General features: G+C 35.6%; 3 protein-coding genes across 3 annotated transcripts; 2 read left to right on the top strand and 1 right to left on the bottom strand.

Moving 5' to 3' along the window:
* The first annotated feature begins 748 nt into the window (after positions 1–748).
* Positions 749–18,748, top strand: ap1g2 (adaptor related protein complex 1 subunit gamma 2). The gene is made up of 22 exons (XM_067452428.1): positions 749–988; positions 3,379–3,587; positions 3,765–3,889; positions 4,021–4,162; positions 5,354–5,450; positions 5,560–5,636; positions 5,726–5,821; positions 5,929–6,009; positions 7,258–7,356; positions 7,494–7,549; positions 8,057–8,170; positions 8,250–8,390; positions 9,365–9,419; positions 9,844–9,966; positions 11,049–11,138; positions 11,928–12,055; positions 12,689–12,793; positions 12,887–13,031; positions 13,115–13,247; positions 13,713–13,864; positions 17,752–17,850; positions 17,969–18,748. The coding sequence occupies exons 2-22, from the start codon at positions 3,387–3,389 to the stop codon at positions 18,092–18,094; spliced, it is 2,385 nt and encodes a 794-aa protein (XP_067308529.1). The 5' UTR covers positions 749–988; positions 3,379–3,386; the 3' UTR covers positions 18,095–18,748.
* nedd8l (NEDD8 ubiquitin like modifier, like) lies at positions 18,687–19,980 on the bottom strand. Its single transcript, XM_067452430.1, has 4 exons — positions 19,745–19,980; positions 19,481–19,528; positions 19,315–19,397; positions 18,687–19,235 (listed from the first exon to the last, which is right to left on the bottom strand). Exons 1-4 carry the CDS (start codon positions 19,760–19,762, stop codon positions 19,142–19,144), a joined length of 243 nt encoding a protein of 80 aa, XP_067308531.1. The 5' UTR covers positions 19,763–19,980; the 3' UTR covers positions 18,687–19,141.
* A 160-nt stretch (positions 19,981–20,140) lies between these two features.
* On the top strand, positions 20,141–22,409 carry zp3f.2 (zona pellucida glycoprotein 3f, tandem duplicate 2). Its single transcript, XM_067452429.1, has 10 exons — positions 20,141–20,268; positions 20,550–20,734; positions 20,830–20,933; positions 21,018–21,109; positions 21,185–21,365; positions 21,498–21,603; positions 21,683–21,771; positions 21,851–21,942; positions 22,036–22,130; positions 22,305–22,409. The coding sequence occupies exons 1-9, from the start codon at positions 20,193–20,195 to the stop codon at positions 22,098–22,100; spliced, it is 990 nt and encodes a 329-aa protein (XP_067308530.1). The 5' UTR covers positions 20,141–20,192; the 3' UTR covers positions 22,101–22,130; positions 22,305–22,409.
* Positions 22,410–24,623: the final 2,214 nt, after the last annotated feature.

Here is a 24,623-nt window from a genome sequence, read left to right as displayed (position 1 = left end):
CAAATACAGACAAAACCCAACTGTTGGGTTTATATTATTAATTTAATTTAAAAATAAACAAACGGTTGGGTTTGTCCATATATGACCCAATTTGTTAGTGTAATGAATACAATAGGCTACTAGCTGTTCAAAAGTTGAGTGTAGGTAGATTTGTTTATAAATATTTAGGCCCATATTAAACAATGGTGCATTAAATTGATCAAGGGGACTGTAAAGACATTTGTATAACAAAATTATATTTCAAATAAATGTTTATTTTGAAGTAAAACATTCATAAAAAATATTACAAATATATATTGAACTGTTTTCAGCATTGATAATAAGAAATGTTACTTGTTGTTGCAACAAACAATATTATAATTTTCAGAGTAATGCCTGAAAATTCAGCATTGCCCTCAGAAATAAATTAGATTTAGAAATATTACAAGTAGCCTAGCCTAGTCTATAGTCAGAAGTGACAACTCTGATCCCAGAATTCCGTGACAAAAATATGATTCAAATTATAATACGGATCCAAATGAAAGTTACTTTGGGAAAAGATATAGCATATAGCAGCTCACATAATTATTTACTACGAATACAATGACATTAAAATTGCTATTAGTTATTTTTATTTAATAAATGTATAACTTAATTTATAAATGTAATGTAATTTAGTTTAATATAATTTGGGGAAAAAATATACGAAACATCAATAAATAGTTCGCGGGTCCTTTAAATACACACTGCACACAAGTATTTTTCCAGTTCCAAAGCAGCTGAACGGGAATGAATGGCACACCCGGATGGCGGAAGTTGCGCTGTAGCCAACTATGAGGCTTATACATATTTGTAAATGCTGTTTCTGCCTTAAGTTGCTCGTAAAGTAAAATACCTCGGCTGGTTACCAACGGATACATCGTATGGTTAAACAGAAGAGGAGGAGCGGATGAATTAGGCACCGAGCACCCGACAGGCTTCGGCGATTGGAATTACTGCGCTGCGAGAGGTAAGACGATGAGCCCGGGATCGGATGCTGGAAAGTGGAAACGTCAGCGGACACAAACACGGGTTGACTCGGGACGAGTATAAACTTGACTTTTGCTGCCGAAAAGTATCATAAGTGATACTCGGTTTAATCATAAACATATGTAGTGCAACGTTACTACTAAGCAAGAAATGTTTACATCTCCTGCAAACCATGAGAGCGACAAGAAGCACTAATTATCGCCGTTTTCGTATCATTCAAGTATGTCCTGTCGGTATCCTGACTGTTAACGTTTTATCTGCATTTTAGTGCGTGTGTTTTTAAATAACCTTACACAAACAGCGTGTGTGTTTGAAGATGGTAGTTCGAGGAAACTGACTATTTCTGAACACATTGACGGCGCTGTGTATATGAAAATATATGGCACACTGTTAGATGTCAAAATGATAATGAGATGTGGAATGCGTTTAGATTAGGAGCGTCACAGCGACCGAAGGCCGCGTAGCGCGCGCAGTGCGCATGCGGGAATGAATGTAGTCGCCATGGGAAGATCTGCAATGAAAGCAGGTGTATGTTCATCAACTAACGTTAGTGGAAGAGGAAGCGAGGTAACAAACCCAACAATCTATCAACTATTTAGGCCCCAGAACGATTTTAAAAAATATATAAATTTCTGGATGATAACATTGTTGTTGACTACAGATTATCATGCTCCAAAAAGTCAATGTAAAATACTTTTAATAAGTAACTTACTTTTACATAAACACACGAGGATTCTTTTAATTGGTCAAATGTGATTAAAGATTATTTTAACTTTGCATTCATCAAATAATTATACGGTTTCCACAAAAATATTAACATTATATTTATACATTTAGCAGATGCTTTTATCCAAAGTGACTCACAAAAGAGAAACAATAAAGCATTTATCAAAGAGCCAACAACATTGTAGTACAAAATGCTAGGTTTGTTAGACAGCTAGATTATGAAACCAGGTAGAGAATATGCAGAAGACATGCAGCTTTCTATTGATTTATGGTTTGTTAGGATAGAACAATATTTGGCCGAGATGCAACTATTTGAAAAAATAAAATCAAAATAATGAGAAAAATCATCTAAATTTGTCCAAATGAAGTCCTTAGCAATGTTACTAATAAATTGTTGATATAGTTATTTTAGAAAATTGCAAAATTTCTTCATGGAGCATGATCTTTACTTAATATCCTAATGTTTTTTGGCATAAAAGAAAAATCGATAATTTTGACCCATACAATGTATTGTTGAGTGGAATCAGGAGGGGTGTGACGTGGGTTTTCTTTGACTGATTGAAGACTAGACAAGCTGCTGCATTCTGGCTCATCTGCAAAGGCTTATCCGCAGGACAACTGATATAATAATAATAATAATAATAATTGTTTTTTGAGCACCAAATCATCATATTAGAATGATTTCTGAAGGATTATGTGACGCCGAGACTGGAATAATGATGCTGAAAATTCAGCTTTGCCATCACAGGAATAAATTATGCTACATAAATGTATATATTTTCTTTCTTTCTATGTATTAAAATAGAACATATTTTAAATTATAATTATTTTTATTTATTTTTATTATTACAGTTTTTATCGCATAAATCCAGCCTTGGTCAGCAAGAGATGTCGGTAATGCTTTACAATATGATATAATTTAGATAACATGAACTGTGAAAGAACAATATGTCTAGAGCATTTCTTAATCTAATGTAAATTTCAGCATTTACTAATACATCATTACAATCAAAAAATGTATTTGTTAACATTAATGTGCAGTGAACTAACATGAATAATGAACAGCTGTTTTTTTAACATTAATAAAGATTAATAAACACTGCAACAAATGTATTCCTTTTTTTTTAGTTTATGTTAGTCGTTAACTGATGTTAACAAATGAGACTGTATTGTAAAGTGTTACTGAGCCATCCATACGACTGTTGCACTAAAATCCAAGTAATATGGTCCAAGTATATCTTTTTTTATTCACTAAATAAATTGCCTTCTACACATGGGTGAAGTTTGCTGTATTGGTCGGTCAACTGCAGTGTTCAAATACCGATCTGGATTCTGGAAGGACCCCACTCAGGACATAAAAGTTTAACTTGGTGCCCCATAATATTGAATTGTTCAATAGTAATAAAAAAGGGTTCATGGTATTGCTGTGACATGATTCAATGGTCCTTAAATTTAAAATGGAAGCAAATTAGGCCCTTAGAGTTACATTTAATATAAAAATTTGTTTTTGTTTTCGTCTGTTCAAAAATGCAGTTGAAGTACAAAGAAATTACCAATGTAAAGTCAATGCTTTACTCTGGGTAATATATACTGGTTCCTCTTTCAATATCTGTTAACTGCCTCTCTCAATCTCTCTGATTACAGATACAATCATGACTCCATCGGTGCGTTTACAGGAAATGATTCGGGTAATCAGAAGTGCCCGGACACAATGTGAGGAGAGGGGCATTATCCAAAGAGAGTGTGCAGATATCCGGGCACAGTTTCGCCAGGGTGACAATGGGGAGCGTTCGCACAGCCTTGCGAAACTCCTCTATGTGCACATGCTGGGTTACCCTGCACACTTCGGCCAGGTAACTCAATGTGTGTGGTGGTTGCATTGATGGTTAACAAATCTTTAAATCTCCAATTACGGATACATCACATCTTAGCACCTCATTTATTTCTCATCTGTGCAGTCTTATCATTCTGTGTATTTTCACACGTTATATATCTTTCTTTGGCGATAACTTTAGTGTTGACTCCTGCAGATGGAGTGTGTACGTCTGATTGCAAGTCCCAGGTACAACGAGAAGCGGATGGGTTACCTGGGAGCCATGATGCTCCTGGATGAGAAGCAGGATGCTAGCTTACTGATTACCAACTCAATCAAGAAGTAGATACTATATAAGACTTTTACTATAATATTTTTATTACTAACAATGAATATGATTTTTTTTTAAACAAATATATGAAAATCATACAATTATTCTGTCTGGCTATTTTTTTTTCCCATCTCTGTTGTAGTGACCTTTCCCACAGCAGTCAGTATGTTCAGTCTCTGGCTCTGTGCACTCTGGCCTGCATGGGTTCAGCTGAGATGTGTCGAGACCTGGCACCAGAGATCGAACGGCTCCTCAGGGCCTCTAATTCTTATATCAAGAAAAAGGTCAGTTCATGACATTTTATTTCTCTACCAATGTCAAAGTCGAACTTACGCCCTTGAATTTAAAGTGCCCCTATTATGCTAATGTAAAGGCTTCTAATGTTGTTTTGGAGGTCTCCTTCATTTTCTCATAATATACATGCACCACATTTTTCAATGATTCTCAAAAGACTCTCTAAATCCCTTTTTTCCAAGAGCCTACCATGGTCTGATTGGCCAGATGGCCCAGTCTGTTGTGTTTGGTCAGTCACGCACAGCATGTTCTAAAATCTTCCTAGAGCTAAGCGATTTTACACACTGTCGATTTTACCATATCAATCCAAATGAGTCCAATGATGAAACATTTGAAGAACTACTTATTCAACCTACAAGGAACTACAACTCCATTGCAAGGATGACTTGTGCAAGACGTTTCTCAGTGATATGGTAATGGTACTCAGTTTGAGGTACATTATGAGATGTTGCAACTTACTACTCTAATCCCTCACATTCAGCATTAGCATAGTGTGTCCATCAACAAACCGATGTGTATATTTCTATTTATTGTGGTGCACACACAGGAACTGTATCAATAACAGTGCATGTTAGCCAAGCACTTTTGTGAATGACTGATGTAACATTACATTTTCGCAAAACAAACCTACACTGTAAAAAGTTTTTTTTAAATAAGTTACGTTGTTGCCTTAATTTTCAGTTCATTGAAATAAAAAAAATGAGTTGATACAATTACATTTTTTTGAGAATCGACTACCTTTATTAAATAGTATTACACGATTTTGTAAGCATATTGGGTAATTGTGTGTTTTATTTGTGATGACGCAGTGAAAATTTATCACATTTTTTATGTGGTTCAGATACAATAATATTTTGAGTTTATTTATTAAACCAATTTCCTTCATTGTATCAACTCAAATGTTTAATTTCAATAAACTCAAAATTAAGGCAACCAGGTTACTTACTTTTTTAAGTTAAACCAACAATATTTTCATCCATCCTTTATCTTTACTCAAAGTAGTAAAAACTACAGCTAATCTGTAGTTTTACAAATAGCTATGTTAAAGATTGCATGAAATGGGAATATTTGAAAAAACATAATAGGGGCACTTAGTTATATTAGCATTTGGACTAACACAATCCTGCTAAATTGTATTTGTTCTTTTTTTTCTGTGCTATTGATAATTATTACTGTTTCAGGCTACCCTCTGTGCCGTCCACATAATAAGAAAGGTCCCAGAGCTTGCAGAGCTGTTTATTCCTGCAGCAAGGTCTCTTCTGTCTGAGAAGAACCATGGTTAGTTAATTTGTTTCTTTTTATAACTTCTGTTTTCACAAAAAGAGTTTGTATTATGTGCAGTATTTTAAAATGATGAGGTTTTGTAACTGCCTGATTGTTTGCACAGGGGTTTTGCACGGGGCTGTGGTTCTTATCACTGAATTGTGTGCGCGAAATCCTGACACTCTCGATCAGTTCCGCGAGGTAAGTCAAGTTCGTTTTCTCCAAAATGTTTACTTTTACTATTCACAGATATACAGACTACTTATTATTTTTGCTTTCCATTACATTAGACTGTTCCTGAACTGGTACAGATCATGAAAGGTCTTGTGACATCCAGTTATTCTCCAGAGCACAATGTAGCTGGTATCAGCGACCCCTTTCTGCAGGTTTCTCTTCTACAATAGCTCTTTTTATTAGGCTACAACATAATTTCTAGATGTTACACTAAACTGTATGAATCTCAGAACTTGATTGGTCTATTTCTGTCCCTCAGGTGCGCATTCTTAGATTGCTGAGAACTCTGGGTCACAATAATGACACTGCTAGTGATGCCATGAATGACTTGTTGGCTCAGGTACAATAAAACAAACACACCTTGTGTAATGCAGTTAATCACATTAGTTATGTACACCGATCAGGCATAACGGGTGAGGTGAATAGCAACGATAATCTCTTCATCACAGCAGCTGTTAGTGGGTGGGATAAATTAGGCGTCAAGTGAACATTTTGTCCTCAGAGTTGATGTGTTAGAAGCAGGAAAAATGGGCAAGCGTATGGATTTGAGCAAGTTTGACAAGGGCCAAATTGTGATGGCTAGATGACTGGGTCAGAGCATCTCCAAAACTGCAGCTCTTGTGGGGTGTTCCCGGTCTGCAGTGGTCAGTATCTATCAAAAGTGGTCTAAGAAAGGAACGGTGGTGAACTGGACTCACTGATTCAGAGTGGGGAAAGAAGGCTGGCCCATGTGGTCCGATCAAACAGTTGAGCTACTATAGCTCAGATTACTCAAGAAGTTAATGCTGGTTCTGATAGAAAGGTTTCCTAATACACAGTGCATCACAGTTGGTTGCGTATGAGCCGGCATAGCTGCAGACCAGTCAGGGTGCCTGTGCTGACCCCTGTCCACCGCCGAAAGTGCCAAAAGTTTGTGAGCATGAGAACTTGACCATGGAAGAAGATGGCCATCTCTGATGAATCATGTTTTCTTTTACATCACATGGATTGCCGTGTGTGTCGCTAACCTGGGGAACACATGGCACCAGGATGCACTATGGGAATAAGGCAATCCAGTGGAGACAATGCTTTGGGCAATGTTCTGCTGGGAAACCTTGGGTCCTGCTATCCATGTGGATGCACTTTTACATGTACCACCTACCTAAGCATTGTTGCAGACCATGTACATCCTTTTATGGAAACTGTATTCCCTGGTTGCTGTGGCCTCTTTCAGCAGGATAAAGTGCCCTGCCATGGAGCAAAAATGATTCAGGAATGGTTTGAGTAGCACAACGAGTTTGAGGTTTTGACTTGGCCTCCAATTTCCTCAGATCTCAGTCCGATCGAGCATCTGTGGGATGTGCTGAACAATTAAGTCCAATCCATGAAGGCTCCACCTCTCAACGAGATCTGCTGCTAATATCTTGGTGCCAGATACCCCAGCACACCTTCAGGGGTCTACTGGAGTCCATTACTCAATGGGTCAGGGCTGTTTTGGTAGTAAAAGTTGGGGACCACCAACATAATATTAGGACATAATGTTATGCCTGATCTGTGTATATTTAAAGCAGAGTTTATAATGCTTGATCTTGGTGATTCTGATCCATAGGTGGCGACAAATACAGACAGCAGTAAGACTGCAGGCAGTGCTGTGCTGTATGAAACAGTCCTAACTATCATGGACATCAACTCAGAGAGTGGGCTTAGGGTTGGTCACAATTTTATATACAATTTAATATACAGTATCATGTTTGGTAGGGTTGTTTGGGTTAAACCCAAACGTACCAAAAGTATGGGAAAATGATATTTCTGGCTATTAAATGCATAAAATGTATGTCTTTTAAGGTGTTAGCTGTAAATATTCTGGGAAGGTTTCTACTTAATAATGACAGAAATATTCGGTAAGTTATTTTATTTTTTATAACACCACTGCATACTTATCCTTGGTTCTCCTGCTGTGACCTTCATTGTATATTACTTTCAATTCCTATTTGAGCTGACTAATCACAATGTGTTATAAAGAGGCTGAGTTATCCAGTTTTTCTTGTTCTGGTAGCTTCAAAGGTTTGGGCTCAGTAAGCACAACTTTTTTTCAACATTGATAACTGATTTCTGAAGGATCATGTGACTCTGAAGACTGGAGTAATGGCTGCTAAAATTCTGCTTTTTCTTCACAGGAATAAGATGCATTTTAAAATGGAAAACTACATTTTTATAATATTTATTTACTGCAACATTTTAGGTTCTTTCAAAAACATAAAAACGCTTACAGACCCCAAACTTTCAAATGTGGGTGTCTGCAGTTCACATCTTTTCAAAGTTTCTTTTGATAAAATGTTTTTTATATACTTGCACTACACTACATATGTAAATTCATGCTCATTTTCAGTTTCTCTTATCTATTACAGCTACATATCAATGACATCACTCCAGAAGATAGTGCAGACAGACCACAATGCAGTGCAGCGGCACAGAGGCACCATTGTGGACTGCCTGAAAGATCAAGACACCTCGGTGAAACGGTACTATAAATTAGACAAGACAATACAGTTATATATTGAGGTATAATTAGTTATTCATCCTGCTCTTTTTCTAATGCAGTCGCGCATTGGAACTGTCACTTGCCCTTGTGTCGGCTGTGAACATTCGCTCAATGATGAAGGAGCTCCTCATTTTTCTTTCAACCTGTCCCCTAGAGCTTCGATCTAACACAGCGTCTGGCATCTTCAACGCTGCTGAAAGGTATCATCAGTCCTTTGTACTTTATATCTACCTGTTAGTATCATCCATTATATGTCTGTAGCTCAGTCACATTCATTTGTCAGTGCCTCACTCCTATTAAAAATCATCTTTTATATCTAAGAAAGTACTTTCTTTTACATACCTCTCTCATACAGGACAATGTCAAAGTTGGTTTCTGTAAAATATAGCTACGTTTAATGCCCATCCCCATCATTTGATATTAAAACGTATAGTTTACCTCCTCTATATGTAAGTTAGAGAGGTAACTAAGTATATCAGATAATGTGTAGTGCTAAATCTACATATTTAAAAAATATATATAAAATAAATAAAAAAAACTGTATTTTTTTAGTTTATGCTCTCTGTCAGGCAAGTGTGCAAAATAGTGTTGCATTTTATTTGGGCATATGAATTAAGCTAAAAGCAAACTCCTTTCAGAAATTTCAGGAGACAAAAATGTGACAATTTTAATTGTTTACAGTTTGCCTTATAAATGTAGTTTTTACTCACATCTTTATGATAAATTGCTATGCTCTACTACAGATCTGCTCCCCAGATTAATTAGTAATCATTATGCAAAAATAACATATCTCGGCAAGCTAGCTCAAACAGCATGTGGAACGTCTCGATGCCCATGAAGACCATGTGACTTAAACACACCTATACATATCAGTCTAGAAAAAGTACCAAGGTTAAGATTTGGCTCGTGAATATAAAGAATAACTGGATATGTCCATTTGAGCTACTTAATATTCATGAGCTCTATATTTGCTATAGTGATGTCTCAGCTCAGCAATCAGTGGCTAAACCATTTTAAAATGTGTCATGTGGAGGAATCCCAATATGTTGCCTTTTTTTGTTTGTTGTTGTTATTTTCTGTGGTAACCTGTCAATATTTGAATATGTGGCACACATATGTCACAGGCACTGAACAGCACTTTGTCTTTCTGTGTCTCTCTCTGTGTCTTGGTCAGGTATTCCCCTTCTAAGCGCTGGCACATTGATACCATCCTGCATGTGCTCACTACGGTAAATAGCCACTGCTACACAACCAAAATGGTTACATACCTCCTATAATATGTCAAAAACTCTTCCCTTTTGCAAATAAACAATGGCATTCAGTCTATAATCATCTTAGTGTTTGTTAAAGTTCTCATCCATTTCTACGCAGTATTATTTTCTTTCTTTTGTGAAACACAACATGAAAACTTACTCACAATATTTGGTAGCTTTTCGTTGCAATTAATGTAAATCAAAAGTGTTAATGCCAAGCTCATGAAGTAGTCCATATGACTGAGTATTATTTTAAGTCTTTGTGTGAGGAATAGCATATAAATAATCTCCTAAAATTTATGGGGGGAAAAATGATACTTTGTTAGATTTGTGATGATGACCTTTTATATCTTTTTCAACTGAATCTATCAAGTTTTAAATGTAGTATTTTCTCTTTCAGGCAGGGGGCGATGTAAGAGATGAAACTGTGCCCAACCTGATCCAACTCATCACCACTGCTTCTGAGCTTCACTGTTACACTGTTCACAAGCTCTATAAAGCACTCGTGAAAGATATTTCACAGGTAAGGATATGTTTTTTTGCTTATAAGGTGCCATTCACAGAGATCGACGCAAGGCCTAGAGAAAAGCCAATCAAGGCAAGTTTATTTGTATAGCACATTTCATACCCAATGGCAATTCAAAGTGCTTTACATAGAAATTAATTAAAATAGTTGTAAAACATGTATGAGAAATAAAATACCATGTGTAAGAATTCAAAACAAGGATAATTAAAACAGTTTTAAAGATAATTAGAAAGTAACAATAAAATAAAAATGGTCATATACACAATAGTGGTCTGAAATAAAAAATAAAACATCCTTCAGTTTGCATTGCAATCTACATGTACCATCTTAATTAGATCACCTCTCATTCATTTCTTTCTCAAACACGTTCATAACATTAATTTCAATCACTATTCACTGATTTTTACTCAAGAACCTTCTTGTTAAACCCATTTTCACTCATCATACCTTTCCACAGATTTCCACATACTCAAAACTTTTTGTCAAACTTGCTATTTCCATCAAACCCAGTTTTCACTCATCTTTTTAACTCAAATGATCATATCAAATTTGCAAAGAGAAATTTTATTAAAAAGAATAAAATGATGATATATAGATAAAATAACAATAACCAAAGATAAGAACAAAGGTAAACTAAAAAAGTTGTAAAAAGATGATGCATAGATAAGATAGAATCAGTTGGACGTACAGTGACACAGTGCTCATTTAGACACTATTTTGAACTTCATTTAAGTTGAGAATGTGTTTTTTGGAGTTGCTGCAAAAGACTCAAGTGTGTCTAGTGCATGTTCACATAAACAAATGACATAAAAGAAGCACAGTAAAATGTAAAAACATGATCTGCGTGAACGACCCCTTAGTCTATAGACAACATTACACATTGTAATATGCATTCTTGATTCTTACAAACATGTGCATTGTGTTTTTGGTCAATGTGTTGGCCATTGAGCATCTTTGGACAATGAACAAAGCATTTGTTAGTTTTAAATGCAAGAATGTGTAACCAGTCCCTTTTTTCCCCCTAAGTGTTTTGATTTGTACGTGCCTATTTGTGTGTAATAGACAGTTTATTTTCATAGCAATCCTTGGTCCAAGTTGCGTGCTGGTGTATAGGGGAGTATGGGGACCTGCTGTTGAAGGGCGAGTGTGAGGAGATGGAGCCTGTGCAGGTAAACAGAAATAAAATGGTGGTAAATGTAAAATGATAGCGGAAGCACATTTGGTGAACTAATCAGTTTCAATACTGGATCAATGTGAATCTGACATATAAATTGATGCATATAGTGTATTTTATATTACAAGGCACCAAGTACCATGATAGCACAGATGTGTTCATACCTTGGAGTACCATGTAATGTACATGAATATGGTTATCCATTATTGCGGTAAGGAATTGGTCATGAAGTTTAACTAGACTAGCATGCTGTACTTGCGTGTGAATTTAAAAGGTTTTCTAACTGAAAATTCTGTCATAAAGTTGTTCCAAACTTGTATGTATTTCATTCTTCTGCTGAACACAAAACAAGATATTTTGAAGAATATCAGTAATCAAACAGTTGCTGGACCCCATTGACTTCCATAGTATGAAGAAGAAAAAAATACCATGGAAGTCAAAATCTACCAGTCATAGAAAAAAATGCATGTTTGGAACAACTTGAGGGTGAGTAAATGAAGACAGCGTTTTCATTTTTGTTAAACTAACTAGCAAGTTGAACTATTTTGTTAAACTTGTCTCACAAACTGGCATAATTATACTTATATCAAACTTGTAGTATGATTATTGTAAGTTTTTAACCTTAAAACCAATTTAGTCCGTTTTAAAAATATGTAGATTTGCACATCATTTACACCATGGTATAAAACAAATTATCATGGTATCTAATTCCTCCCTTGTACCCCTAGAGTACTTGTTGTGTAGGGAGTGAATAAATTGTGTTTTGGGGCTTTTCTGTCATTAGGTTTCAGAAGATGACGTCCTGGAGGCTTTAGAAACAGTCCTACAGTCTCACATGTCATCACCGGCAACCAGAGGCTTCGCACTCACTGCTACCATGAAGCTGAGCACTCGGATCACTGACAATGTCGAGTGAGAAACGTTATTATGAAATAATGGCAAAAATGCACTGTGATTGAATATGAGAAATAATGTAAGATGTGTTTGGATAATTCTACAGTATTTTGTCTAAATTAATTTAGATTTAATTTAATTTTATTACATTTAACAGTGTTGTTCACTTTTTTTTAGGATTAACTTTGCACATTGTATGACCAGCATATGTACTCTAAAAGCAAAAATATGGGAAATGCGCATAAACAATTAAATATCCAATATATATTGGTTGTTTTTTCTAAAATAAATAAATACTTTACTTACTTTAGCATGGAGACAATAAAATGATCAAAATTAACAGTAAAGACTTTTACATATTTACAAAAAAAGAAGAATATTAAACTATTAAACACTGTAATTGTAATAATAAGACTAAATGTTTTTTGGGACACAATCATATCAGGATGATGACACTGCTTTAAAATTCAGCTTTGATCACAGGAATAAACTAAATTGTCAACATACTATAAATAGTTATTGTAATAAAAAAAGTATAGTTTGAGCTGGTAACCATTGTGGTACTGATACATCATACAGTACATCCTCTCTAAGTGTATTTGCTTGTTTTGTCTTAGATCTTTTGCATCATTCTGTTTTTCTCTCAATAAGCCGAATCAGAAGTATTGTCAGTATTTACGGCAGCTGCATTGACCTGGAACTTCAGCAGAGAGCGGTCGAATATAATGCACTCTTCAAGAAATATGACCACATGAGGTACTACTTTTCAGTAAATAAAAACCCTGAGATCATGCATGGATGGTGCAGCTCTTAAGCAGTTCATAATCACTGTCACTGTCTTCCTCTCAGAGCTGCAGTGTTGGAAAGAATGCCTGTGATGGATAAGAACTCACCTGGACACACTAATGGAGATGCATCAGGAGAGATTAAGGAGCCTGATCTATCCAAACCCAAACCAATTGAAGCAGGTTTGCTCTCTGAACCAACAAGTCAGGTAATTATTATATGATATTGTATTTGAACACTGAACTGTGCAAGAGTGGATACACATATTTTGTATTTATACTTTTGTTAAAGGTTTGTGACCTTCTGGATCTCTTGGGTGGGACGGATGCACCTCTTCAGCCCAACCCCGCCCCAACCAGCACTCCAACAGCTACCTCTAGTGCCGATCTTCTTGACCTGCTGGGCGGACTGGAGCCGACACCAGGTGAGAACATGGAGACCTCAAGCACTGATGAGTTCTCCAATTATGTTTGACCTTTTAAAAACATCTGAAAAGTACTTTACCATTTAAATTTTGGGGTCAGTATTTATTTTTACTTTTATGTTTTGACATTTTACTCAGCGACGATGCATTAAATTGACCAAAATGTGCATTTCTAAATTTACAAAACAATTCTACTTTTCAAATCATCAAAGAATCCTGCAAAATATGTATATTTGTTTCCACAAAAAAATACTGTTTTTAACATTTATAATAGCAAAAAATCTGTATATTGGAGTGATTTCTGAAGGATCATGTCACTTTGAAGACTGGAGAAATGGCAGCTTAAAATTCAGCTTTGCCATCACAGGACAAAATTGCATTTTAAAATATATTAAAATAGAAAAAGGTTATTTTAAATTTGTGATATTACAATTTTCACCTCGTTGTTGGTGTGTCTGCATGTAGTTCCCTCTGTGACTGTGTATGAGAAGAATGGATTGAGCCTGAAGATCCAGTGTGACAAACAGACAGAAACAGACGTCACGGTCACCCTTATTGCCTCTAACTCAACTCAGAGTGACATCACCAACTTCACTCTTCAAGCAGCAGTACCTAAGGTCTGTACCTGCTCCAGTTAGTCCTGTTTTTGCACACACAAGCGACATATATTTACTTCAGCTGATTACATCATAGCAGACATTTTTGAAAACTCAATATAAACCTACCTGTCAACCGTCTTTTATGTACTAGAGTGAACTACTCGCCCGTTGTTCAAAAAGGGACAGGCACACAAACACTGACACTGTTTTTTACTCTTGGTAGGACCCTTTTCTAAATACTTATTGCAGTTTACCAAACCAACTTTCAGCTTGGCAAAACAGTTACACAATCAAAATGCTCTACAACTACAACAACAATTCATTGAGGTCTCAAATTAAGTCATTCCTCCATAACACTAGAAAAGGTTTTCACCCAACAAACACATTTATAAAAGAATGACCTAAAAAACACTAACCACAAGTAGCTTCACAGTGCTTTTATTACGTAAAATGTCTTTACAAAACAATACTGAAACCTCTCTGCTGCTTAGAATTCACTGCAGTATGTTAGATGGTCCATGTTTACACTAGATTATAAAATTGTCCTTTTATAGATGGTAATGAAATGGATGGACTTCTAACGTTTTGATAGTGTTTTTTATTTTAAATTTTTCTATATTGGTATTACTGTACAAATGTACCAAATTGCAATTCAATTTAGTATTTCGTTAGCTTGTAAAGGAACTGACATATATATATAAAGTCAATTTTTTTACAAGCTAACATAATACTAAATTGAATTGCAATTTGGTACATTTGTACAGTAATACCAATATAGAAAAAATAAAAATTATTTTACTAATATATATATACACACATGTTGTCTGAGGTCAATTTATGATGTTCGCATGGTTTTTACATTCAAAAACCTAATAACTAATAAGGCTATTTTCTACACTGATTTTGAGGCTCTCTCAATAAACACTAGGTTTTGATGGGAAATGGAGACTTGGAAATAGACGCACAAGGCTAGGATTGGAGAAGATTTGCATATTTAATGTTTTGAAAGCGGCAACCAGAATAATTTTCTGACAGAAAATCTATTTATCAAACACAATGATAAGATTGGACTGCGTGCACACGTGTAGGCGCTCACTCTTTAATTATCAAGTCAAGATAGTGAACAACGCAGATCAAGAAATGAATGTTATTTCACTATTTAAGACTCACCGGCCTGCCGACGTGCTTAAGTTTTGGTCTGGAAAACACATAGCCCTGGGACGTTGGACTTTGCGAGCCCCATGGCCCATAACATTACATGTCCGACTGATTTGTTCTAATCCGGAATCACAAGGAACCAACAAATAAAATACTCTCCAGCCTGTGACAGCCCGGTATGTTTTGTTCGACACTTACACCTAATCAATATGATCTGTAACTAAAAAAAATAAAGAGGATTCAAAAATGAAAAAACATGTTTTACTCACATAAGTGTGTTGCACCATTCCTGTCTGATCCAATATAGAAGGCACAGCACTGCGTTTTAATCTCAATATGTCTGCAAATCCAGTGTCGACCTGTGTCTTGTTTGCAAACGATTATCTTGCTATCTTCAACGTGTTTATTGCTCGTTTACCACCACGAGTCAGTGGGCAGGGCTACAGAAGCAGGAATACACATTTATCTGTAGAGGCGGCATTTTCCCTTCTATTACGTCATTGATTTTAGAGCCTCGTTTTCCGGGCCTGGGGCCGGATTCACAAAACATTCTTAAGAATAACATTACTCTTAACTGCCAATTTCTTCTTATTTTCTTACTTAAGAAAAAACATAAGAATATTTTTTATTCCTAAAAATGTTCTTATCTTTTTTTTTAATGATTGTTCTTAAGATAAAATTTAATAAGTGTTCATAATTACGAAAAGAATGTTCTTAAAAATCATTAAAAAAAAATTAAATTAAATTGAAATTTAAAATAAAAATAAATAGAAGTAAATAACTTCTTAAAGTTAGGATAGGTTAGAGGTTAGGATAGGTTAGAGGTTATCTTAAATACCCAAATGTAAGATGTTTAACCAATTTATTGGGTTGTTTTAATTATTAAGCATTACAACATAACAGTAGCTAACTAAATATAATATTTATAACTAATAGTACCATATGGACGAGTATAAAACCAGCAAAGCTCGCACCAACCGGCAAGATAATAGTGGACGAGAAACTGCACGTAATTTAAAAATACTGTTATTGTGTCACAAACAGTAGTTTTAAGACTTCTTTTCAGGCGAGAATGTACTTGTTTAAAGAATAAATCTGTGGTTTATTTATAAAGAGAGCGCCTATTTGACAATTTTATCTGGCTTTTTCGGAGTTGTGAGTTCCAGGAGGTCAGCAGGTGTTCAGCGCTCGTTAACCCCAGCGAGAGCAGCCTTTCCTCGGCCAGTTCTTCTGGCGTCTGCCGCGGGCTCTGGAGGTCTCTGAGATATGATTCATCTTGTGTAGATCTAACGGCCGATCCTTGGTACCCGAGCAGCGTTCTTGATAAATGGCTAGGATCTTATAAAATACTGATTTTACCAACACGGCACATTAAAAACAATATTTAGTGATTTACTCCAGTCAAGCCAGTCACGAGGAAAATAGGCTGCACACTTATTAGATATGTACGGCAATCAGGATTATTAGCAGGAAGCGCAAAGACAGGCTTTGAAGTGTTTTTCATTCAGCGAGTTTTTCATTCTTTCATTTCATTAAGATGTTTTTAAGAAAGTATTTGAGAACTTCTTAAGAATTTTTCAAGAATTGCACTTAGGAAAATTCTTATGAACTTCTTAGAATTTCATCTTAAGAATTTTCTTAACTTTTTTTCTTAAGAAAATTTTCGTGAATCCGGCCCCAGGTGTCTATAAAAGCTTTTCTTTTAATAATAAGGAAGTTTTCAGCTCCAAAACGTACAGGATATTCTTATTACCATGCCCTTTTATATGATAAAGGCTCAAGAGAGGGTTGATTTCTCAATTCATTACCCCTTTAAATGTATGTAATTTCAAAGGAGTCATTGAATACATTTTGTGCCAAAGAAATTATATAATACCCGTAGGTCCTTAAAGGGTTAGTTCACCCCAAAAAAAAGACATTTATCATGTCATTAATGACTCACCCTAATGTCATTCCACACTCATAAGACCTCCGTTCATCTCCGGAACCCAGTTTAAGATAGTTTATATTTAGTCCGACAGCCTATCTAAGTGTATGCACACTATACTGTCCATGTACAGAAAGGGAATAAAAATATAATCAAAGTAGTCCATATGTGACATCAGTTAGTTAATTAGAATCAGCATATTGATTCATGATTCAGATCGCCAGTGTCATGTGATTTTGGCAGTTTGACATGTGATCCAAATCATGAATCAATAAGCTGATTCATGACCGTTTGAATCTTTATTTGAGGTTTGAAAACAAACGCGGAAGAGAAGACAATGCTGAATAAAGTTATAGTTTTTGTTATTTTTGGACCAAAATGTATTTTCGATGCTTCATTCTAATTAACTATCTGATGTCACATATGGACTACTTTGATGATGTTTTTATTCCCTTTCTGGACATGGACAGTATAGTGTGAATACACTTAGATACACTATCGGACTAAATATAAAATATCTTAAACTATTTTTCGAAGATGATCGGAGGTCTTACGGGTGTGGAACGATATTAGGGTGTGTCATTAATGACAAATTTCATTTTTGGGTGAACTAACCCTTTAAGTATCATATTACATTATAGCATTTGAAGCTTTTCCTGTTTAAAACCCCATAATTTAAATGATTTTTATCATTATTTGTTTTGAATACAAATCTCTTAAAGAAACTGTAAAAAAAAAAAATGTCCCTTTATTTACACATTTAATTTTAAAGAAATAGATGATACAGTTATCAGAAACAATATTACTTTCCTTATTTTAGAGTGTTCAGCTACAGATGAAGGCTCCGAGTGGTAATGTGATTCCAGCACATGGCCTTGGTCAAGTCACACAGACTGTTTTACTCAACAACCCTAACAAGGCAAGTCAATCCTGCTTTGGTTTTGTGTGACTGTTTTGTTTTTGTTTTTTCACTAAACTGATTAGTGCTATATATGAACAACAAGCTTGACTATACTTTTATTTTCCCCTCCGTACAGGTCAGCCTTAAGATGCGGGTACGGGTGTCTTACTCAAATCAGGGTGCAGTGCATCAGGACACAGTACAAATTGACTCCTTTCCTAATCTGGCCTGGAACTGTCAGCCATCAATCAACCCATTGTGACCGACTTTACATGAGTGGAATCTCCATGACTGTCTTTCCCATTGAGATGGAAATCTACAGAAATAGGCAGCTGTCTGTCAAACTCTCTATTATGGACCAAATGCTCACGGCAGACTTGATACAACGGGTGTTTATGAAGTGTTATCTTGGTTTGAATTGTGTAGAACAAAGTGTGGTTTGATGTGCTGTCATTACTGCACAAGAGTGAACAGTCAAACTAATGTACACTGTCATTAGATAAGCTCCTTTATGCACCATCACTAAATTAACCCTGTAAGCAAGTTGAAGAATTTGAATTACTGATGTTCTTCATGTCGTAATTACTCATACTTTCTGGGAATTAACATCATCAGCTGTGAGGTCAGTTGAGCTCCAATTGCCTTACTGTTATCATCAAGCCTCTTTTTTTCTCTCTGTTTACCATTTTCTTCTCTAAGTCTCAGGATATTCCTGGAGCATTATTACTAGTGTAATTTTATTGGCTGTGAATGTGAATTTACCATCTCATATTTAGAATGTTCTAGTCATATTTCCCAAACAACCTCTTTTTGTGAGTGTGTGTGTGTGTATGAGTAAAACAAAACCACAAATATCCATTTGTCCAATGTTTATTCCTCTTTTATCCAAACACAATAAAACATATATGGAAGATGATAGTCAACTTTTTAAGGACATGTTTTAATGAATGTTCAAGAACTGGATGAGGAAAATTACTAACAGTAAGGGATAATGCAAACTTATTTATGAACCCTTTCAAGGGAGCAGTGTCTATCTTAAAAATATGAGTAAAGTTCTTAACCTGCTAAAGTTTATAATGTCATATGGCACAGAACAAAAAGGGCAGTAACAAATGTCAACATGAACTAAACATATTTAGGTTGTAAACTGTCCAGAAAGCTTCTGCATAACGATGTATGCAAATCCAAATGTCCACTTGTGGCTTTAAGCACCAGTCACCTGGCAAGTCTGCTGTTTGTTTTGATGCACATAACACATTTCTAATATTTACAAGCTGAATAAATTAGAGGAAAGACAAATATTGCAGGGCTAGTGCAGGTTTTCCCCTCCTCTAAGAGCCAGAACTAAATGCAGGACAGATCCTCCCTGAATCTTGTAATCAGCAGCAGTCTTCTCATCATTCCTGAAATAAGGAACAGCATGTTCATTTCTGAATGGTTATTTTTAGTTCAATATGTATTATTATTACTGAGGAGCTGTACATTTGTTTTCCACTGTAAATTAGTCTTTGCTGTTGTGGTGGTATCCCCTCCTTTTCTTCCACCCTCTCTTTGATTCTTTCCACCTTGGAAAAAAAAGTGCATAAAATATTTCCAAATCCTTCCAAACACACAGAAACAGTCACATATTGAACATTAACACTCATACCTTGTCCGTCGGCTCGATGTCAATTTCTATTTCCTTTCCTGTGAGTGTCTGAGGCACAATAATACAAATTATACATCTGAATCACTTCACCATAATTCAAGAAAATATTCGGACAGAATTTTAAATAGATTGGTTAATCATTCATTAGAAATTTAACCCAAATCAAATACAGTTTTATCAGTTTAAGAATGATTAATACTGGAAATCATAAACTATGAAAACTCGCACAACGCCGGCTAAAAGCAAGGACAATATATTGCTTACCTTAACTTTAATCAGCATATTGAGGGCTGTAGTTTAACTGACAGTTGAACAGAAAGTAGATAATCTGATCTCATCTGATATTTTAAACAATAGTAATTGTTAAAACCTAATGCAAATGAACCGGCTAAAACGCTTCTACGAAAAAAAAAAACAGCTTGACTTCCCGTGTATCTGAAATAAACTCCGGGTAGTTGGTACAACTATAGATTATAGTTCCGCCTTTGGGCATTATGTTGGAGCCAACGAAATAAATCCTTGCCAAAATATTTACAGAATTGCAGATTGCCACAGAACTAACGCTAAAGTAGCGTATATTCCAATTAGTGAGTAAATGCTGATTTATTAAATTTCCTCCCCGTCAGGTGTCAGCTGTTGTAAATTAGCTACGTTACTGATAAATAAAGAGGATTCAGGTGCTTTCATCTCATTCAGTCAGCACTAACTCACCATGAATCACGTCTGGCGATTTTGTTTGGTTTTTGCTGTTGTCAAAGCGCTTGAGGTGTCTGAAGATAATAATGATGGTAAAGTTTATTATGGCACAAGAAAAATATTATGCATTATAAGTTCTTAACATGTAACCTAAAATCTAAAAGACTCTTTAACGCTTAGGCCTAGTTGTGCTTTACAACAGAGTAGTTGGTCATTAACTGGTTGACCAACATGTATGTTTTAAACACCAGCAGATACATGCTAATAACCTGCTTTGAGACCAGATTTCAGACAGAGATATTAGTTGTTCCGTTTTCTTTAACTTTGAGGTGTAAAATCAAGTAGGCTTACTGCCTCTCTCCTTTTCCTATAGCTATCCAAGTTACTTGTGGGGAACAGTCTGTTCATGTTAAGTGGAAAGTGAATGAGTCGATGACTGAAAATCCTGCTCGTCTTTTCTTGGGTAGCTGCTTTCCTTCACAGTTCTTAAATGTGTCAAATAAAGGAGCAGAGGCAGAATTTCACTATAAATTTACTGAGTGTGACTTCAGACGGGTGGTAAGTTTGCGTTCTGTTTTTGGTAATCCCAAAATCATAAATGTGGTTAGTGTTTTTTTTTTTTTTTCATTTCTTTTTTTCTTTTTTTTCATTAGACTACATGGAAATACTTGACGTATGAGAACAAGCTAGAGTACAGGCCTTTGCCAAAGCCCTACCCTCCTTCTTTCACATATCCAATTAGATGTGTGAATGACAGGTAACATCTACAGCTCTTTAACAGAGGTCTCTAACCCCCAAATCTTTCCCATTGATGATGTGCAATGATTGATTCTTTCTTTAGGCCAAGTGGTTGGACTCCTGACTTTGTGAGTTCTTCTACTGGTGCTATACAAGGTCATGGAGGACTGGACTTTCACATGGCAATTCTCAATCGTATGTAGGCAAATCTTGATCTATTGTCGGTGATTCTCATTCTTACAATAACTTCTATCATAATCTTTTCTCCAGAGGATTTCAGTGGCCCTGCAGAATCTAGTACATTTCCGATGGGATCTTTTGTCCCTATTTGGGCTGGTGTTAACCAGCAAGCCCATCAGCCACTGGTGCTGCTGCTTGAGGAATGTGTAGCCTCTACAACTCCTGAAATCTTGCCAGATACTCTTACATACCCACTCATTGCCAATAAAGGGTATATATATGTATTTTATTTATTTGAAATATCCATTAGTCAGAACGTCAAATAGATTGATCTTTCTTATTTGCTGCAATGTAGTGGCCATTTTTTTAAAGTTATAATTGACTTAATGTATACCTATTATAGGTGTCTTGTGGATGGTATTAAAAGTTTATCCAAGTTTTTACCAAGATATCAGTCCTCCTCAATCATGCTTCACCTTCAAGCATTCAGATTTGCCATAGGACAAGAGGTGAGGGAGTCTTTTCATAGGAATGCAGCAAGTTCTTAAACATCTGAATTTATTGCTGCCTGTTTTGCCCCACCTGCAGGTCTATATCCATTGCAAATTAATTGCATGGGACCCTGACAACCTCAGTGACGTGAAGAAGGCCTGCAACTATAATCAAGCCAAAGGAGAGTAAGTGTATTCTAACATAAGTCCTTTAATATTCTGACATGATTGCTGGGAAAAATATCCTATAATCCTTCACTAACAGATGGGAGCTTCTAGATGACCCTTTCCAGAGTTCTCTTTGTCAATGCTGTGATTCAACATGTGGAGTTCGTGAAAAGAGGGACACGGATTCCGGTAAATCAAAAACATAATGCCAAATAACTAATTGTGCTATTGCAAACCCTTTAACATGGGTTTAAATTAACATGCAATGTGTTGGGATTACAGCACCTCAAGGACTGGTGCTAAAGTCTGTGTTAGGACCTTTGACAATTACTGAAGTTTCAACATGATTTTACTGTGCCATCCGTTATTTTAGAGAGGTTTGTGAATTACTTTTATTTTTTTCTTGGAATAGAAACGCCCCCAAAAATATTGTATTGTATAACTTTCATTCATGTATAGATAATTGGCAAGACAGTGACATTTATGCTGTACATATATCTTGTGCCAAATAACCACTGTGTACAGTGAACTAACTTCCATCTTCTCTTTAGGTGCTTGATTCATGGTCAGGAGTTATTAGGAGCCCTGAAGAAGTCATTAGATATATTTTAATTTTTTTTGGACTCCTGTTGTACATTAAAGGACTGTGAAACTTCTATAGTGGTGGTGTCATCAATAAGGTCTTCATAAATTGGCTCAATATTTCCCTGATATCATTAAATTGGTTACTCCCAGCTAAAGGAGCAAATTATAGCAAGCATTGAGGAAATGTTAAAATGCTTTGAGAAACTTGGAGTATCTGATTTGTGCAATCATATGGAACTGGAGTAATTGTATGCTTATTATAAAATGTGAAGCCATATTACGCAGATGAGCCTGGGCTTGTATAAACAATGGATATCAGACCACAACAGTGGGTGTTTACTCACTAGTAGACTCATAAGTCTCATAGTAGACCTGCCCCTTAAAGCCAGAGGGCTAAAATCAGGCTAGAAAAATGCCTTTTATTTCTCAATTGACATTTTATGATGTAAAAATCAAACCAACAATATAAGTACACCTTTTTAAAAATTCCATGTCTTCGGACCATTAAGTAGCTAAATTAGGGCATTTTGGTCTCACATGGACAAGGTTTAGATTAAAGGAACACTATGTAAAAAAAAAAAGTCACTAAAATATCCAAAAAGCTTTAGGCCGGTGCTATATATTTTGTTCAATTGAGTACTTACAATATCTCAACTGTTCCTAGCTATTTGTAAATTGTGAGAAAAAATGCTATTTTAGCCAATGAACCAAAGTGTGAGGAAGTTGCCTTTCAGTTGCAGAATATGTGTTAACCTCGGTTTCCAGTTTTAGTTATGCTTTACTCTTACTGCAGTGTGAAATGTGTATAGCAGCTGCTGAGCAAACTCAGAGTAAAGTCATAACATAATTTTAAACACACACCAATGTATCTAATATGATAAACAGCCTCACGAGCAGCGGGACGTTTATTATGCCACAGTCCTGAGCGCCATTTCCGGTCATGAGTATTCCGGTCACGCAGCTCTGTTTATCATGTTAGATCAATTTGAGTGTGTTTAAAATGATGCATTAATTTTATGCTGCGTTCATCTCATTAGCAATCGCTTCAGCGGCCTTGCTCAACTCGCACAACCCATGGTCCTGCTCTGCTTCATACTACAGTAACTTTAATAATCTCAACCATGAACTTGACTTCTGCCCGAGTCCTATCCAGATTCTTTTTCACTGGCTGTAAGACCACATGTCCCAAGATTTTGCATTCAAACTTGCCATCATCAAATTACGCCTTTGTTGTTAATAGACATCCTCTAGCGGTTGGAAAGTTACATAGTGCACCTTTAAGCCAGGATGAGGCCTTTGTTTAATTTGGACATTTAAGTAGGGTAAACGTACCTATTAAGCTCAAGTACCCATTAAGCACACTACTATCTTTGATCTTAGATTATGAAAAGAACAAATTATGTGTTTTTTTACTATATACCTCCCGCAACTTCAAGCTAATCAGACCATTGCTCACTAAAATATTGGTTTTCATGTTCTCACACTGTCTGGAGGCCATTTTGAAAGATGGCTGAAAACTTTAACCAAAAGAGTAGCCTCTTAAATGTGCATTTTTTAGATGTTTAAGGCTTTATTTTAGATAAGTATAACTTCTTACTGCAAAATTAAGAGACTCATATTTAGACATTTGCAAATCATAACCTGGACCCATGGGAAATAATTACAGTTAGACCCAAAAAGATAGTTTTAGCAACATACCACAGATGCTACAGAGCATTGTTAGCTTAGCTGTATAAGATTGTGTGCTACACTAATTTATTATTCTAAATAATATATTATTTCTTAAACGCACACTACTGCTGTGCATCGTAAGACAAAACAATTGCACTGACATATTTTAAGATACATCAGTGCAAGTTGCTTTCAGTTCAAACAGTTCAAACATGCATTTTATTCTGGAACTAGCTCAAGCTGTAACACTTGGAGTATATATTTTTGCAACCTGCCAACAATTGGACGCAAAGAGTTGCCACATTTATATTTTTGCAGACATTGCCAGAAATGTGAGATTGCTAGTCGGTTGGTTCTAATAAAAATTAGAAAATGTTGCAAAAACCCTTTAACTGGCAATTCTATAATTCACAACCGAGTTGAATGTATCATTATAAAACTAACTTCTATGTAGTCAATATAAAGTTTTTCCAGTTTATATAAATTTGAAAACATTTGATTTTATTTGAACACTATACAAACTTTATTTGCCACATTTGATTTGATCAGAGAATTAGCAGCTGATGTTCATTAAGTTCATCAGAACAATGGGTTTCAGATGGGAAGCCTTTAAT

This window comes from Pseudorasbora parva, chromosome 9, assembly GCF_024679245.1.
Source record: "Pseudorasbora parva isolate DD20220531a chromosome 9, ASM2467924v1, whole genome shotgun sequence".
NCBI lineage: Eukaryota > Metazoa > Chordata > Actinopteri > Cypriniformes > Gobionidae > Pseudorasbora > Pseudorasbora parva.
The sequence above is the reverse complement of the archived record's forward strand: the minus strand, read 5'-3'. Positions and strand labels throughout refer to the sequence as shown.

What these genes read in the sequence shown, in the direction of transcription:
- ap1g2 (XM_067452428.1), top strand. Translation starts at nt 3,387, where the DNA reads ATGACTCCATCGGTGCGTTTACAGGAAATGATTCGGGTAATCAGAAGT. An exon ending in CTCTCGATCAGTTCCGCGAG is followed by an intron (nt 5,637 to 5,725) that starts GTAAGTCAAGTT and finishes CCATTACATTAG; the next exon opens with ACTGTTCCTGAACTGGTACA. An exon ending in TCCTGCATGTGCTCACTACG is followed by an intron (nt 9,420 to 9,843) that starts GTAAATAGCCAC and finishes TTTCTCTTTCAG; the next exon opens with GCAGGGGGCGATGTAAGAGA.
- nedd8l (XM_067452430.1), bottom strand. An exon ending in ACATCGAGCCGACGGACAAG is followed by an intron (nt 19,398 to 19,480) that starts GTATGAGTGTTA and finishes TTTTTTTCCAAG; the next exon opens with GTGGAAAGAATCAAAGAGAG. An exon ending in ATTTACAGTGGAAAACAAAT is followed by an intron (nt 19,236 to 19,314) that starts GTACAGCTCCTC and finishes TCCTTATTTCAG; the next exon opens with GAATGATGAGAAGACTGCTG.
- zp3f.2 (XM_067452429.1), top strand. Translation starts at nt 20,193, where the DNA reads ATGAATCACGTCTGGCGATTTTGTTTGGTTTTTGCTGTTGTCAAAGCG. An exon ending in ATTAGATGTGTGAATGACAG is followed by an intron (nt 20,934 to 21,017) that starts GTAACATCTACA and finishes TTCTTTCTTTAG; the next exon opens with GCCAAGTGGTTGGACTCCTG. An exon ending in AAAGAGGGACACGGATTCCG is followed by an intron (nt 21,943 to 22,035) that starts GTAAATCAAAAA and finishes TTGGGATTACAG; the next exon opens with CACCTCAAGGACTGGTGCTA.